The sequence below is a fragment of the Myripristis murdjan genome, chromosome 12 (genome assembly GCF_902150065.1).
Source record: "Myripristis murdjan chromosome 12, fMyrMur1.1, whole genome shotgun sequence".
NCBI lineage: Eukaryota > Metazoa > Chordata > Actinopteri > Holocentriformes > Holocentridae > Myripristis > Myripristis murdjan.
The window spans coordinates 15,964,878-15,979,667 of NC_043991.1; the positions used below are offsets into that span (position 1 = coordinate 15,964,878).

At 42.2% G+C, this 14,790-nt stretch overlaps 1 protein-coding gene across 11 annotated transcripts in view; it reads right to left on the reverse strand.

Annotated features, from left to right (window-relative positions):
• Positions 1-3,195, reverse strand: part of rapgef1b (Rap guanine nucleotide exchange factor (GEF) 1b) — a 57,105-nt gene extending 53,910 nt beyond the window's left edge. For 6 of the 11 annotated variants that reach the window (XM_030064713.1, XM_030064712.1, XM_030064711.1 and 3 more), the window contains exon 1: positions 2,870-3,194. In XM_030064713.1, the coding sequence (XP_029920573.1) occupies positions 2,870-2,897 (28 nt within the window). In that variant the 5' untranslated portion in view covers positions 2,898-3,194. Of the gene's footprint in view, positions 1-2,869 lie in introns of all 11 variants that reach the window. The other 5 variants (XM_030064718.1, XM_030064717.1, XM_030064716.1 and 2 more) reach the window with 2 other exon arrangements.
• Positions 3,196-14,790: the final 11,595 nt, after the last annotated feature.

Genomic DNA, 14,790 nt, shown 5'->3' on the forward strand with positions numbered 1-14,790 from the left:
GTGAGTTGCACACAGTGGAGTGCGCAGGAAACTTTTAAACAGGTGACACACTGACAGTATTTGTGCCACAGCAGACAACCTGATATTTAAATTTTCAGTCAATTCTGCGGAGTTCTGTAGCATATCACAATATAGTTTGTATCATGACCTATGTATCGTGATACGAAATCTATTTACCATCAGGTAGTACTACTTGTTATTATTCTGAATCAGAGCGAAACTGATACTTCATTGTTTGATTACTGGTATAGATCCAAACAAATCTTTGGCAACTGCATATAGAATTCATGTACATCAACTGAGCATGGACGACAATGCTGGTGGCACATTTATATTTAGTGATACTGGTAGTATTCCTGCTTTGGTATTCCCACCACAACGCATTTGAAAAATACTTCTCAGTATGCTTGATTAGGTTCTGAAATCATTCCTCCATCTCCTGTTCACAGCTGATGTTGCCTGGAATCGTCCTGTTCATTGATCAATTTTATAATAAGCTGTGTCAGGTCTATATACTGTATTTTTGCAAGAGAAAACTAAGTTTGGCATGTTTCACAGGCCACACACACCATCCCACACACCACCACTTGCAAATCTCAAAATGCCTGTGAGCCGGCACCAGCGTCATGGAAAGCCAGCATCATGCATCACATCTCAGGGCCACATTAGGACCGCGTTCATCAGAGTTCCCATGTCACAATGGTGACACTGAAGTGAATTTAAAGTCACCTCAACGGAGGGTATGGATACAGCCAGTAACTTCTGAGCAAACACTGGCTATAAAGCTTGGTGCACAATGACCCAACTTCAAGTGATAAGTACCAGTCAGACCACCTCCTGTGTCCCACTAAAATGTGTCCATGAACACACCGCAGCTGATGACCGACGTGCAGGTGGTAGTTGGCTATGGTCAGCTTGGTGTGTCAGGGGGTGTCTTTCTGGGGCTTGATATCTATACATGCTACTTGCTATATAATACAGTAACTGTTTCCTTGCTACATCTTGACAGTAAAATTGTAAGAGCAGTGCACCCAGTTGCAGTTTAGTCATCTTTATTTAAGCACTGATCCATGAATCCCTTGTTTCTGGTATGAACCAGCCAATGTTTTCACCTTCTCCAAATCATTTTGTGTTTCATTCTGCCCTTGTGGAATAACTGAATTTATCTTCTCAAGGTGTGAGACTGTCTGTTTCCATAAGGTACACACACACACACACACACACACACACACACACACACACACACACAACCAGTCCCCTTACAACACATTCTCTTTCCTTCAAGCCTTAACCTCTCTGTGAAGAAAAAAAAAACTAACAAGCTGACTCCAAAGCCCAGCCTGCTGCAGACACATCCAGCCCCACTGCGTTGGTCAGTTTTTCAGTGCTACCATGAAGCCCTGACCTCGCCCCTCTTTCCAGCTCACTGGCATCCAACATAGAGTATCTGTCCTTCAGGGACATATCTGAGATCGATGGGTACATGTAGACGAGAGCAATGGAACAGAGCAGAGACAACAGACCAACAAGTGACCCAATAAATACAAACATAGGCTGGGCCCAGACTCACTTGCAGAAACTGAAGGGATAAATGAACACGTCTACTTTCAAATGGCCAATAAACCAATATCACTATGAACTGTAAAACATAAAGCCTACATTTTCATTCAAATATGACCATATGTAGCCATCTGTACGAAAGGCACACATAGACACACGGCATTGGAAACTTTTACGCCTATGTAGAGAAGAATGACTTGGCTAGTGGTGGACGACACTCCCTCCCCGCCTGCTGCTAGGAGCTAATTGTGTGTGTGCATTTACTGCAGGCATCACCGACCAGGACTGTGGAGCGAGGCTGGGAGACAGCTGGTAGAGTGGGATGCAAGTCTAGCTGGCGGGGATAAAGTTTCCTTCCAAAAGCATACCCAGACTACCCTTGGTTTGCTCCAGTACTAAAAGCATTCTGCAGCACTTGACCTGTCTTTATTGCTGCATGCAAAATAAGCGGCGCCGTGCCATAAGACGCAACAATTGACAGACCAACACCAAATATGCCACGTGCACAATGTGGAAATCAACACACACACAACACACACACACACACGCTTCTTGGGCGTGAACGCATTACAACTCCAGCGCTCTAGGTAACAACGCAGCTAACGCTAGCTATGGCAAAGCTAACCTTTAGCTGCTGCTAGCTACCGTCACTAACCCACTCAGATAACGTTGTGCTTGCCTGCTATGAGGCGGCAAGTTGACTAATACAACAAGCACTGCACGCTCCTTCATTTATCTGACTTTAAAGATTTCACAAGCCACCGCTTATTCTTGAGTGTTAGCGCCGGTTGATATTATTAAACAAGCAAACCAAGGCATATTTACTAAGCTAACGACTTAATGTCAATGGTGAAAGGTTTTGTAGGTGAAGTACTATGCACTGAATGAGAGAAAAAAAATAAAATAAAACCCATTTCATAAGTTAGCTATAAGATCTAGCTGGCTAAACTAACGCCTTGGTAAATGTTAACGCATAGGTTGACCTCCTAGCTTTGGTCAGCCAGAGGTTTAAAAGGTTTAAAACCCGAAAACGGTTTGTTCCGACGGGTGACGTTAGCTAACACAAGCTAGCTATTACGATTACGCTTTGGGTTTAACTGGAAAGCCGTGGAAAAGACAATCCATTACGGCCCAATTAGAGCACTATTTGAATTTAATATATTAGTCTAACGTCATATGGAGAGCTGCAAATCGTAATAATACAGTCCATGAACCCCACATTTGGCCTATCTGTGTCCCGTGTACGAGGCACCGTTATAACAGTAACCCTAAGTGGAGCAGTGTGGAGTCTAGCCGGGCAGGCACTTACCTTGCTTGCTCTCTATTTTCCCCGACATTTTCGTAGCCAGCAGCTGTGATTCCACTCGCAGTTCAACAAAACGTTAGCTAGCCAGCTACAAACGAGCCTCGCTGTAACTTACGATTATTCCCTCATTTTCGATATAGTGTTGTGTCCATGAGATGATTTCGCTGGGGCTAATGTAATAGATTTATGGGCCACACACATTGGTACGGTCAAAAACTGTCTCAGTCCGTCTCCGGGTGATTTTCTCTGGATTGGATACACACCACACACACACAGACTAGTGTCTTGAACCTAGACTCGGGCAGGGTGCCCCCCCATCCAGTGCTACAGCGGCCCCTTGCGTGAGGAATTAGTTATGTCAGTCTGTCAACAAGAGGCTGGGTGGGTTTCAATTTCAAGTCGAGGAGCTGTAATCAACCAATGCTGTCGTTTGCGTGTCTGCGTGTAGGAGTAGAGAGGTGGGTGGGTGGGTGAGGATGCGCTCCTGGGGCATCAAGGAAGAGCCCACAGACAAGATGATGGTTGCACAAACTGAGTCATAATCCTTGCTCGCCATCGCTTTTCTGCCTCCATAGTAAGATAGCCTACTATATAAGCCTCTGAAAATTATTCAGATTTATAACAAGTATTATGCATCAGTGTGGCGCACAATAGTCGCAGTTTGACCTTGGTGATGACAAGATTGAACTGCACCTGTCTTTCTCTCTCTTGACCCTTCATTAATGCCTCTCAAGCCACCCGCTTTTCCCAAGCAATTACTGTGCCGTTTCGTGAAGAAACCAAAGCACCAAGAGTAAATGTTGAATCAAACAAACTAAAATATACGTTACGAATAATGTATATGCCACGTGATGGCTGTATACAGTAACAACACCATTTTACAGAGATACACATATCTATCTATCTATCTATCTATCTATCTATCTATCTATCTATCTATCTATCTATCTATCTAGTTGCATATACAGCTATATGTTTGTGTATGTGTATATATATATTCTCATAATGTAGGCCTATGTATACACAGAAAATGAAAAATAAAAGTGTACATAAATTACTTTTGACTTCATGACATATTCAATGTTAATATTCTACTGTGTTCAAAGAACACACCACAAAACAAAACAGAACAGAACAAAAACACAAAAACAAACAAGCAAACAAACAATTAGTCCTAAAAACAATAAAAATGGAAACTTCCATGCATAATGGCTGTGATGGAAAATGCACAAGCATTTTTGGTAATGCTCATATCTAGATGGATAGATAGATTCAGTCATACGGTATTACACTCTTAAAAAGAGCAGAGGACCCCATTTCACTATCCAGTTCTTACAGGATAGCAGTAGGAGATGGATTCCCATACTCTGGATTCCAAGTAGCAGTCATTATCAAACCACAAATCCCCAACCTTCCAAGTAAACTGGTAATGAATGAGGTTGTAGCATACGCACAGCACCCAACTCTCACAAGGTGCACCCTGACTTCACAGCCTTGCTGCTCAGACTCAGCTGCTAGATCAGTGTATCTCAGCTTCTTCCTTTCATGTCTTCACCCAGTGCATTTCCTTGGGCAAAGTGAAATCTACAAAGCAAACAGTCCGCTTAGTGTGGGACCACCAGGTCAAGTTGTAAGCTGGTGCACATTTCAAGACTAACGGACTGTAGCTTGCTGGGTAATGTCTGCTTGCATTTCCCAATACATGTCTCTCATAGTTTCCCCAATTTTGTGGATGCTCAGCAATGATTCTTTCCTAACTTGTTGACTTTCACATACAAAACCAGTTTCATGCATAGTGTTCTTGTTCTAAAGAGACAACAAATACCCTTTTTAAAATAACCTTATTTTTAATTTACAAAGTTATTAGTCTGTCTACATTTGTTACCTTCATTTCGTGTATCTCATACACTTTCATCAGTCATCTATGGCATTGGCCCCATCTGTTGTATTCAGAGGAAGAACTCAATTCACGGACAGTTTTCCCTAAATTTCCTTTTAATCACAAATCCCCTGAAGCAATTCAGCAAATTACTCAATAAATGCTGTTGGTCTGATTGACTCTGCACACAGCTTGTAAAGATATCCCATCTCTCCACAACAAAGTATGAACATCAAAGCTTGATTTGAAAATAGTCACCTTTGAAATAAGTTGAAAATCACTTTTATTTTCAAAACTAGCAGTTTGTTACTAGAAGTTGTCGTTGACCTTGATATGTAATTGCACATTCAAAGTATTTGAAGGTAGTGTACAACTTAAATGATGACACAGAGCCCCCTGTTGGACATATTGAAAACTTGACTCCGTGCCCAGAATGCGGCTGTTTTGTAGTTGTGCCTCACAGAGATTACCACCTATCTGCCGAATACAAAGTAAAGGAATGGAAGGAAAGCGTGACTTCTGTGTTGCCCCTGATCTCGGTAAACTAATGGTCATGGCTTTTACCTACTCAGTGATGCACATTATCTTGTCTATTCAGAAGCAACCATTTCGATCATGTGTCTAGCATATCAAGAAGAAGCAAGGATGCCTTGTCGTCCTTTTATGAATAATTGATCTGACTGGCAGAATGATCTACATTCTCTGAGTGATCTGGGTCATCTCATATACTCGTGATGCAGACATGAGAGTAGAGGCATGTATTAAAACACTGAGACAGGGGAGTTCTGCATATAGGGAGAGACTTTTTCTTTATACAATGCCTTGTGCAGCTTACTTTTTAATCAAATGTATTTTTATCAGTTATCAAACTGAGAGCTGAAGACTCAAGAGTGCATATTTACACTGGCTGTCACTGTGCCTGATCCCTTGTGCTCTTGCTTGCACAGCAGAAACCGCACCCATATAACAAGTGTGAAGTAAGTGCTTGGTGTGTGTGTGTGCAAGTGCGTGAGTGAGACAAGAGCGGGTGGAGTGCATGTGTGTGTGCGGTGGGGGTGGAGTGGTTGGAGGGGGTGTGGAGCTTGTGGAATGCTTCCCCTGGAGCTATGGTAAAGTCATAGAAGGAAAACAATGGACTCTTTAGCAGCGGGAAACTTGTCAGGACAGGATAGAGCTCATTGCACAGCCAGAGTATTTTGAATCTCATGGGTTTCCTTGATAGGCTAAATCTGGTCTGTCAGAGGCACCACTCGAAACAGCCCAGCAGTTGTCTGCCTCAAAGGTCATTTACACAGATCTATTTATTGGCTTGGCAAAACGCTTTTACAGTGCCACCCATTCTGTCAGATGTGCTGGCTCATACCAGGAGGTGAGATGGAAAAAGGATGTTATTATGACATACTGATAACAAGGACATCTTTTCTTGGATTAATTGGATGTCTGCCACAGAGGTGACTTCAATCAGTCTGCCATATGATTGACTCCCATTAGTTCGTCATGTCAATCTGTATTTTCATTTTGTCATTCAAAGTCACAGAGCTATCATTCACTCACAGTATAGCTCTTTGCTGCTATCTGTTGGCTATAGAGCATGATGCGTCCTGCTGCAAGCATTGCTTTTCTACCATGTGCCACACAGTGGTGCTCATGAGCTGTTCATAAGCTGTGTGTCTTGCACCCCTGAAATGTATGCTCAGTAGTGGCACATTTGTAATATAATTTAAGTGCAGGTAGAAGAAACTGCTAATTAAATGTAATCTGAGAGGATTTGCTGTAGCAGAATCTGGCATTGTGACTGCAAAATTAACATCCCTGTGATAAGATTTATTGAAACAAAAACTGAGGTGATAGCAGAACTTCAGATTGAAATATGAATAGGTCCACAATGAAATTCACTTAACACAATGTAACCAAAACTTCATATGCTTCTTTAAATTGTTAATGAGTATTTTAACATGCAACTTAATGCAGTCTTGCCGTCGAAATGTGTGAATGAATGACCAATTTATCATGACCAGTTATCCCAATCTGAAACAGTTTACAGTATCTTAGGCTGTCTCTATTATGAAGTAGAGGAACATTTCAGATGCGGCAGTCCTGTGGTGTTTGCCATTCAGTTCAAGTCAACTGTAAATCAATCACCGCAATCAAATATTCAGGACTGAAATGTACAGTGAATGTGGGAAGGAGGATATATTCACACTGGGCTTAGCATGTGATCAGGTCTAGCGTGGGCTGAGGATGGTTTATGGCAGACTAGATCGCAGCGGGCTAGATTTCAGCGAGGGACGGTCCAGAACAAGGCTGCAGAAGCGAGACAGTTTTGTTAGCAGAGAGTTGTCAATGGGAGCTAGGAGAGGAACAGCGTTTGATCTCTCCAGTGGTGGGCGTGTGACAGAGAGCTCAAACACAGTTTAAGGTTCTGTTAACCTTGGCCGGCGGTCAGGGCCCTCTGTCTGTCTCACATCTGAGAGATGGTGAAAGAGGGAGGGGATCAGCAAGGCTTAAATGACTGAATACATTTGACCGGGGAAGAGGAGAAAAATAACTCCACAACAAACGTGGTCCTCTGTCTTTGGTCCCTCTGTGTTGACATTCCATCGACTGATTTTTCAAGAGTGTTTTTCATGGTGGAATTAAGATGAACGTCTAGAGATATCAATAGAGAGTTCAACATAAAACAGTGGAGATTGAAGATGGAGAGGCACTGGACGAAGAGAGCAAGGTGTCTAGGTCATAACCTACTCAATACTGCATGAGAATTCAACACTCTGTCACTGCCACAAACAAACACACAGACACACAGGTGGACAAGGTCAGAAAAAATAGATGGTCTGGATGATAGGAACCAAGGAACAGCAAACACACTGCTACACTCTTTCCAGCACACACATAAACTGAGGAATATCTGTTAGTACAAATGTTTGAGAGCATGCACACATGCTGCATAAACCAACTCTGTCTATCCACACAGTGTCAAGGATATGTAAAGGTTAAAGCAATTTCACGTAGGCTTTCCAACATTATAGGACAGGATACACAACTGTCTGCACACATTTGTGGATGCATGCACACTCACTCTAATTCACAGGAATTATTTATGTGCTGAGACAGGCATTGTTGCGTTGCTCTTTGGAGCGCTATAGGGCGGCGGCCCTGGGTTTTGGAAAGCACAGCTGCTTGCCTTTTCAAGATCATTCTGTCCGATCACCATGACAGTGAAGGTCTCACTTCCCCACCTCTCTTTCTTTCTCTCTCTCTCTCTGTCTCTCTCTCTCCTCTTTTTCTCCATGGAGCGTTCAAAAGGCAGGGTCAACCTGTCGTCACGGTGGGACCCACCATTTCACTGTGCCAGTCCTGCCAGTGCTCCTGACTGACATTTAGCTGAGGCCAGAGTAAAGAGGGCCAAAGAGCATGAAATGATACTGACCGCAGGGGTGCGCAGTGCGCTTGACCACTCCCTATCTCACACCTCTCTCCATTAGCCAGCAGAGTCCCAAGGGCCCGGGGCAGCCCTCATCCTGAGAGTTGAGCTCGCAGCCAGGGGTATAAAAGCACAAAGAGCTTGGGGTGAATAGGCCACGTCTGTGATGTAGTGACACAGAGAACAATTTATATTAGATTATCATCTTAGCAGCAGGCCACAGCTTCCTATCCACTTGTTTAGAAGGCTAAATGTCATCTGTCCATCCTTTCCTTTATTCTGGTCAGCAGGTCAGAGGCATTTAATGGGCACCTGAGGGTCTTGGTAAAGTAACAATTTTTTTTATTATTGCAAATCACTCTTTGCATTTATCTTCCTTAAGGTAATGTTACTTCTCTGTATCTTGCATCATGCTCAATATATAGTCTTTGTGTCATAAAGGTTTTTATTTTTTTATTTTTTATTTTTAATTTTTTTTTAACCCTAACCCTAACCCTTTTTTTTTTTTTTTTTTTTTTTTTTTTTCAAATTAGCAGTGCTTCTTTACACAATTCATGCCAGTATTCAATGGCAGATCCTAGGAGTGGCATTGGGCAGCAGCTGCTACCCTAACAAAGGCCTTGCCACCTCAGCTACCACCTTGGTTGGGCCTTCTCTCTATATAAGGCTTCAAGTGAATGAATACATTATATCATGGTATCATCTAAGCTTTTGTGTATCTTTTTAACATCCATCTAGGCCAGTGTTAGCGCTCTGTGACACCCCCTGCAGGTTGACTCAGATATTCTTGATTTGTATGTCGATTAGTATTTAGCATAATATAAATTATCTAGCATTGTTTGGGAAACAATTAGTGGCTCTATTACAAATTGGTATAGCAGCAGCTCTGGGTCCTGGTTTGGACTCATTGTGCTCTGATCTTTCTGTAAAGAGGTTCTCTGAGGAGCGTGTCTCTTTCACTGAGGGGATTTCTTGTGAGGAGCCAGTTTAACTAAATTAAACTCATTTACATAAAGGCTGTCTTATCTATCTACCATACCCTAAGCCACCCTGCCAAAACTCCATGCCACCCCTTCATCACCTCATGTAAAAAACTTTGCATCTTCCAGTGCCACTATTTCAATAGTGAATTACCGGTAGGTGTTGTGAGTGGACATGGCAGTTCACCAGGATGCGTCATTGTCCAGTAACACTGGTTCAGTCCAGTTTTCGCAGGAGCATGTTATTTGAACTAGGTGCGGAATGAGACAGTGTGGTCCGTGGGTGTTACAGTGATGCTGATTAACTTCATGCCAAATTCTGGGTAAGGGGGTTAGTGTAGTGCTCGCCTGGTAAATCTGCCAACGTGGCCCGGCTGTCTAGCTATCCATCTCACAATCCACACAAGGACCGTTTAACAAGCTCAGTGATTAAGACTGTGATTAATTGAATTAGGATTGTGAGGCCCACAGCTAAAGCTGCCTAACCAAGTCTTGGATGGAAAAGGACAATGAGGTTTGTGGGGATGATAAAACAGATGAGACGATACCACACATCATTAAACAGCTTTAGCCATTTTACCTATCCTAGATTAGAATAATTCATTAAATACCCATACCTTGTACAGTAACAGAACCTTTTTTAAAAAACTAAATTCACTTTGGTTGATGTAAGAGCGCAGTGTGTGCATCTCTGTGTTGGCATGTGCATGTGAGGAGGGGTCCAGAGTGTGTGCACGTTGATGAATTCATGAGCTGTTACAGTGGAAAAATGAAAGCGGTGCTTTTTCTTTGACGTATGCGCAGCTCTAGACTGTCACATGCTGAGAGTAAGTCAGGCCTAATCGCTCCTACTGCCAAGAAAAAATACATTCTGACAGGCCATTATTAATGTAGAACTGCCCTACCTGCGCGCACACACACACATACACGCACGCACACACGCACACACGCACACACACACACACGCACACACTCACACACATTCATACACATATGCCTATTGCTTATACTGTACCACTTCCAGGCACTGTGCACCTTAACACTGCACCAGGGTGTATTTACGTAGACACTAATTTTCTCCTCAGGAAAAATGAATGGTTTTGTGGTTTTGATTAGCTATGACAAATGGCAAATAGCAGCAGTTGCCTAGAAAACACTGTCTTCACTCGCTTGCTCCTACTCCTAGAGTCACAGAGGGCTTTAGTCTGTCCCAGCATGCTTTGTGAAAAAGGACGAGAGGTCAACATCATGGCCGTAACACAAATTGACAGACAAACATATTCACTCTACCATACATAGACCTGCCCATGGGCAATTTGGTGTCTTCACTTCATTTCAGCTGCATGTCTGTGCACTGTTGGAGGAACCCAGAGCGCCCGATGGAATCCCATGCAAAAACACATGGAGAACACACAAACTCCACTCCCAGACCTCCTTGCTGTGGTAACTTTAAGCTGCTTCCATAATAATGATGGAAGGTTATATTGTAGGCAAATTCTCATTTTCTCTTTTCCCCTCCCCTGAGCAGTTTAGAGTACAGGGTCAGCAAACGAATGGAATAGTTTGAAGGCCAGTTTCTTTTACGTATCACAACAGGAAATGGCTGGGGTGGAGGATGGTGTTTAAATACTGTGTGTAGCTTTTCTATACATACAGTGGCGCACTATCACAAGACACAAACATGTGTGTTCTTAGGACGGTATTTTAATTGCAGCAACGGTATTTTGGACTTTCTCTCCATAATTATGTGAATATTATATAGAATATACAGTATATAGCCACACTCACTCCCCCAACCTCCACAGATATATACAAACACTATATACACCATGATGCTGTGCAAAAGGAGGACACAACAGAAGAATATGGACATAGGGTTGTAAAGAAAGAACCCTCCTTCTCATTATCTGTCCCACAGATAGTCAGCAAATGCAAAACACTGAGGCACAAAGAAAAAAAGCAACTATAACAGACAAGAAGAAGAGAAGGAGTCGTTCTGGCAGAGCTGTGTTGACAACTTTCCAGGAGCTGATTTAGCGAAGGAAGCTACATCTGTTGAGCTCCGACGGAGTGACAGCCATTGGGTTGTTCAGGCTGCTTCAGCTCTGATGTGCAGCGTTCAACTTCTGTTTTTTTATGTAGACTGGGTAACCTAGTTTACTGTGCGCACACTGCACAGATAGCAACCTGGGACCCTGGAGCCTCTCAGCTCAGGCATTGTGGCGGATATTAGTGTCTGGTTAATTGGCAAAAAAAACAAATCCTGCAATGAAAGATCCCACTCTCCCATGGAAAAAGCACGGGCAGATGCAGACATACACATGCACACATGCACACATGCACACAGTCACATGGACACACTGTTTTCCTCTTCCTTTTCCTCTCCCACTCAGTCTCCGTCTCTCTGAAATAGCAATCAGTTGTTAGGATGTTCCTGTTAAAAAATAAAAGGCCAGGTACATGATGGTACTCATGACAGCAGAGAAGATTGAATCAGGTTTTCAAAGGAACAAATGTTTGGACAGCCTGTGGGAATAACACGCTTGCTCCAGGGAACAGGTCACTGCACCATGCTGGGATGTTTATGGCATGAATTGAGGCACATCTATGAGCGGAAAGCCTGTGTATGCATGTGGAGCGTGGGTGTGTCATGTATAATGTATAATATGTGCAGGAAGGTCACAGCAGTGTGACGTTGTCTGTCACACACTGTCCCTAATGGCTCATCCATCATAGCGTAAATCCTGCGTCTCCGGCTTTCTTCTCTCTTCCCTTTTGCATTTTCTCTCGTTTCCCGTCCTCTCACATCTGATATGGAGACCATAAGTCCAAGGAGTAGAAAGGTTATAAATACTATATGTTCTTCTATTTCTTCAGCCCATACATCTTGGGTGAGCACACTTGTGCCAAGTGAATGAGACTGAGTTGCTCTGTCCTCACACTGCCTTTTGACTTGGATGTACATGTGTGAAGAACATGTCAGTATAGTTAAACAGATGTAATAACAGACAGACAGATGGTCCACTTATCTCCTGCACTGAGCTGCTGGAGGTTAGTCATTATTGTGAGAATGCATGTGCGTGTTAGAGTCTATGTGTGTGAATTCGTTTAGTGAGTAAAAAGCAGGGAGAGGTTTTGTTATGGAATTCTTTAATAAAGGAGAGAACAGTGGAAGTAGTTTTTCTTTGCACTTTAATATTGCAGTATGGAGAAAGCAATGCACTGACAATAGCTGCGGTTATATGGACATTACTACTTCAACCTGACTGAAATCACTGTGATTAGAGATTCCAGCTTAACTGTTCACATGGTGGTCCGATAAGATGTGAACACCTACATGCCACAAAGCATTTATTTAATCAGAATATAACTTTTTTTGACATGTGCAAAGTGGTTTCGCCTGCTGGGAAGTGTCTCTTTCATCGGAAATATAAATATAATATAGTCAAAGTCATATTTGCCAATGGTCACTGGCTGAGTTGGGAACCACGTTTGTCGTTTTGACTTTTTGCCTTGTAATAGGTAGCCTTCAGACTTTTCCAGTGGTTTTTGATTTGGTCGATGGTTCACTGGATTCCAGCTTCATCTAAACAACTCGTTGTTTCAAGGCATTCGACCATGGAGGCGTTCAACAATCCTTTAAAGATTTAAACTTAACAAAAAAAAATAAAATAAAATAAATGCATTTTTCTACTGCTGTGTTTCTGTCCCTCCTGTAAACTTGTCACTTCACCTGATGTTCCCCCCGTGTGGCTCAAACATGTGCAGAAAGAATTTATTTATTCCAACCAGAGAGAAACAATTAGACTAAGCATTTACATGGCTATTGTGGTGGTGCTAATATGGTGCTAATATTTTCCTATTGAACAGATTATAAAAGATTTACATCACCGTTTTCAACCCGATCGAAAATTTGTTCTGTTCGGGCCAGATTGGGCCAGTCTCCTCCAACTGAGGTGGTTACAGGATGCATTTTTATTCTGACTGGGCTATTATTCCAAATATTAGTGGAATATTAGGGTCTATGAAAATGCAGCCAATGTCAAAGTAGCTGGTCTGTCTCATATCACAGCTACATATCATTACATATTATTTGGCTTGATTTAATTTTGAATGGTTAGGACTGTTGCCGAGCAGAAAACAAGGCCGTCCTGTCTCCTTACCAGGTCATTAGATACAAAATGGTGCAATGGGTTAAAAGTGTAGCGAAGACAGAGCTTTACTGTCTCTGCACACCAACAGACAAACACTAAACACTGGCTGTCATAACAAAATGTGAACGTAGAGAATACATGAATATGGAATATGAAATCAAAGTGGATACATGATTCTAATGATAAACATAAGCAGGTGTCTTATTGTGAATCATGAGTACATAATTTCCTTCACAAAAGTGTATTGTCAGGCCTGCGGTCCTCCCCCTCCTCTGTCAGAGGTGATACAGAAACAGATGGCAAATCCGGCCAAACCGCAATAATAAAAAAAGTAATGCTGTTTCAGTTTCATTTCTTACTGCTTTCCTCCATTGCTGTGCTGTGGCCACCAGCCTCACCTTGACACCCACAACCAGCCCCCCTGCTGACTGTGCCCATTCAACACACTGAAGTGCTATACAGCCCAAAATGTCCCCAACATTACTGAACAAACAATCTCAGACAAATGAGGGGATTTAGATACATGTGCACACCAGGTCACAGACAGACCATCTGTAAAGGTGCAATATGCCTTTTTGTATTTATTGTTGTTTCAACATCACGAACGTTAAATGTCACTCAAGTCACGCAGAAGGGGCAAATATCTGGCCTGGAACAGAGGCACACTGACAGTGAGAAAAACAAATTATAAATGAATGAATTAGAGACAGATCAACAACTGCAACATAAATGTGAAATGGTTTATAGATGAAGGAATAATCCTCATGACATCAGCATGAATTATTCCAGTGGTGGAGAGAGGACTTGAATGTCCTACTCAAGTAGAAGAGTTGTTCCTTTGTTGATATTTTATTCAAGTAACAATAAAAGTACTGGTGCAAAAATATACTCAAGTTTGAAGGAAACAGTAGCTCATGTTTGATTGACAGACAGACAGACAGATAGATAGATAGACAACATTTTCAAATGTCAGAAAGGTTACTTTTTGGAATAGAGAGAACAGTCTGACACACAATTTAATGCCAGGCAAGAAGACAGAGTTCATACTACATTGTTTTAATTGGAGAAATTGGAAACTGAATAATAAAGTGCACAAAGTAAAGCCAAATTGCTCTCTAGCTGTGAATGGCTTCATAATTGGCCAATTTACATTGGTGCAGTTTCTCATACTTATGGAAGGTTGTCATATTTTGTGTTCTGTGAAATTAAAATTATACATGGAAAGTACATGGAAAAGATGCTCAGTTACAATAACATAGGTAAATTTAATTAGCCTCTTCCAGCTTCGGTCCTTTCAGCATATAATTAACTACCTGGGACTGTGACATGTCTCTGCACCAACAGCATGCATTGTAAAATGAGTCCAGCCTTTGCTAGTTTTCCTCCAAGGCTGGACTTTTTTGGGGTGTCATGTGGGTAAGAGTGAAGCAGGTTGTTGCCCTAAGTTGCGAATCAACTTTTTATGTCCAGGCCAGCATTTGGTGGAA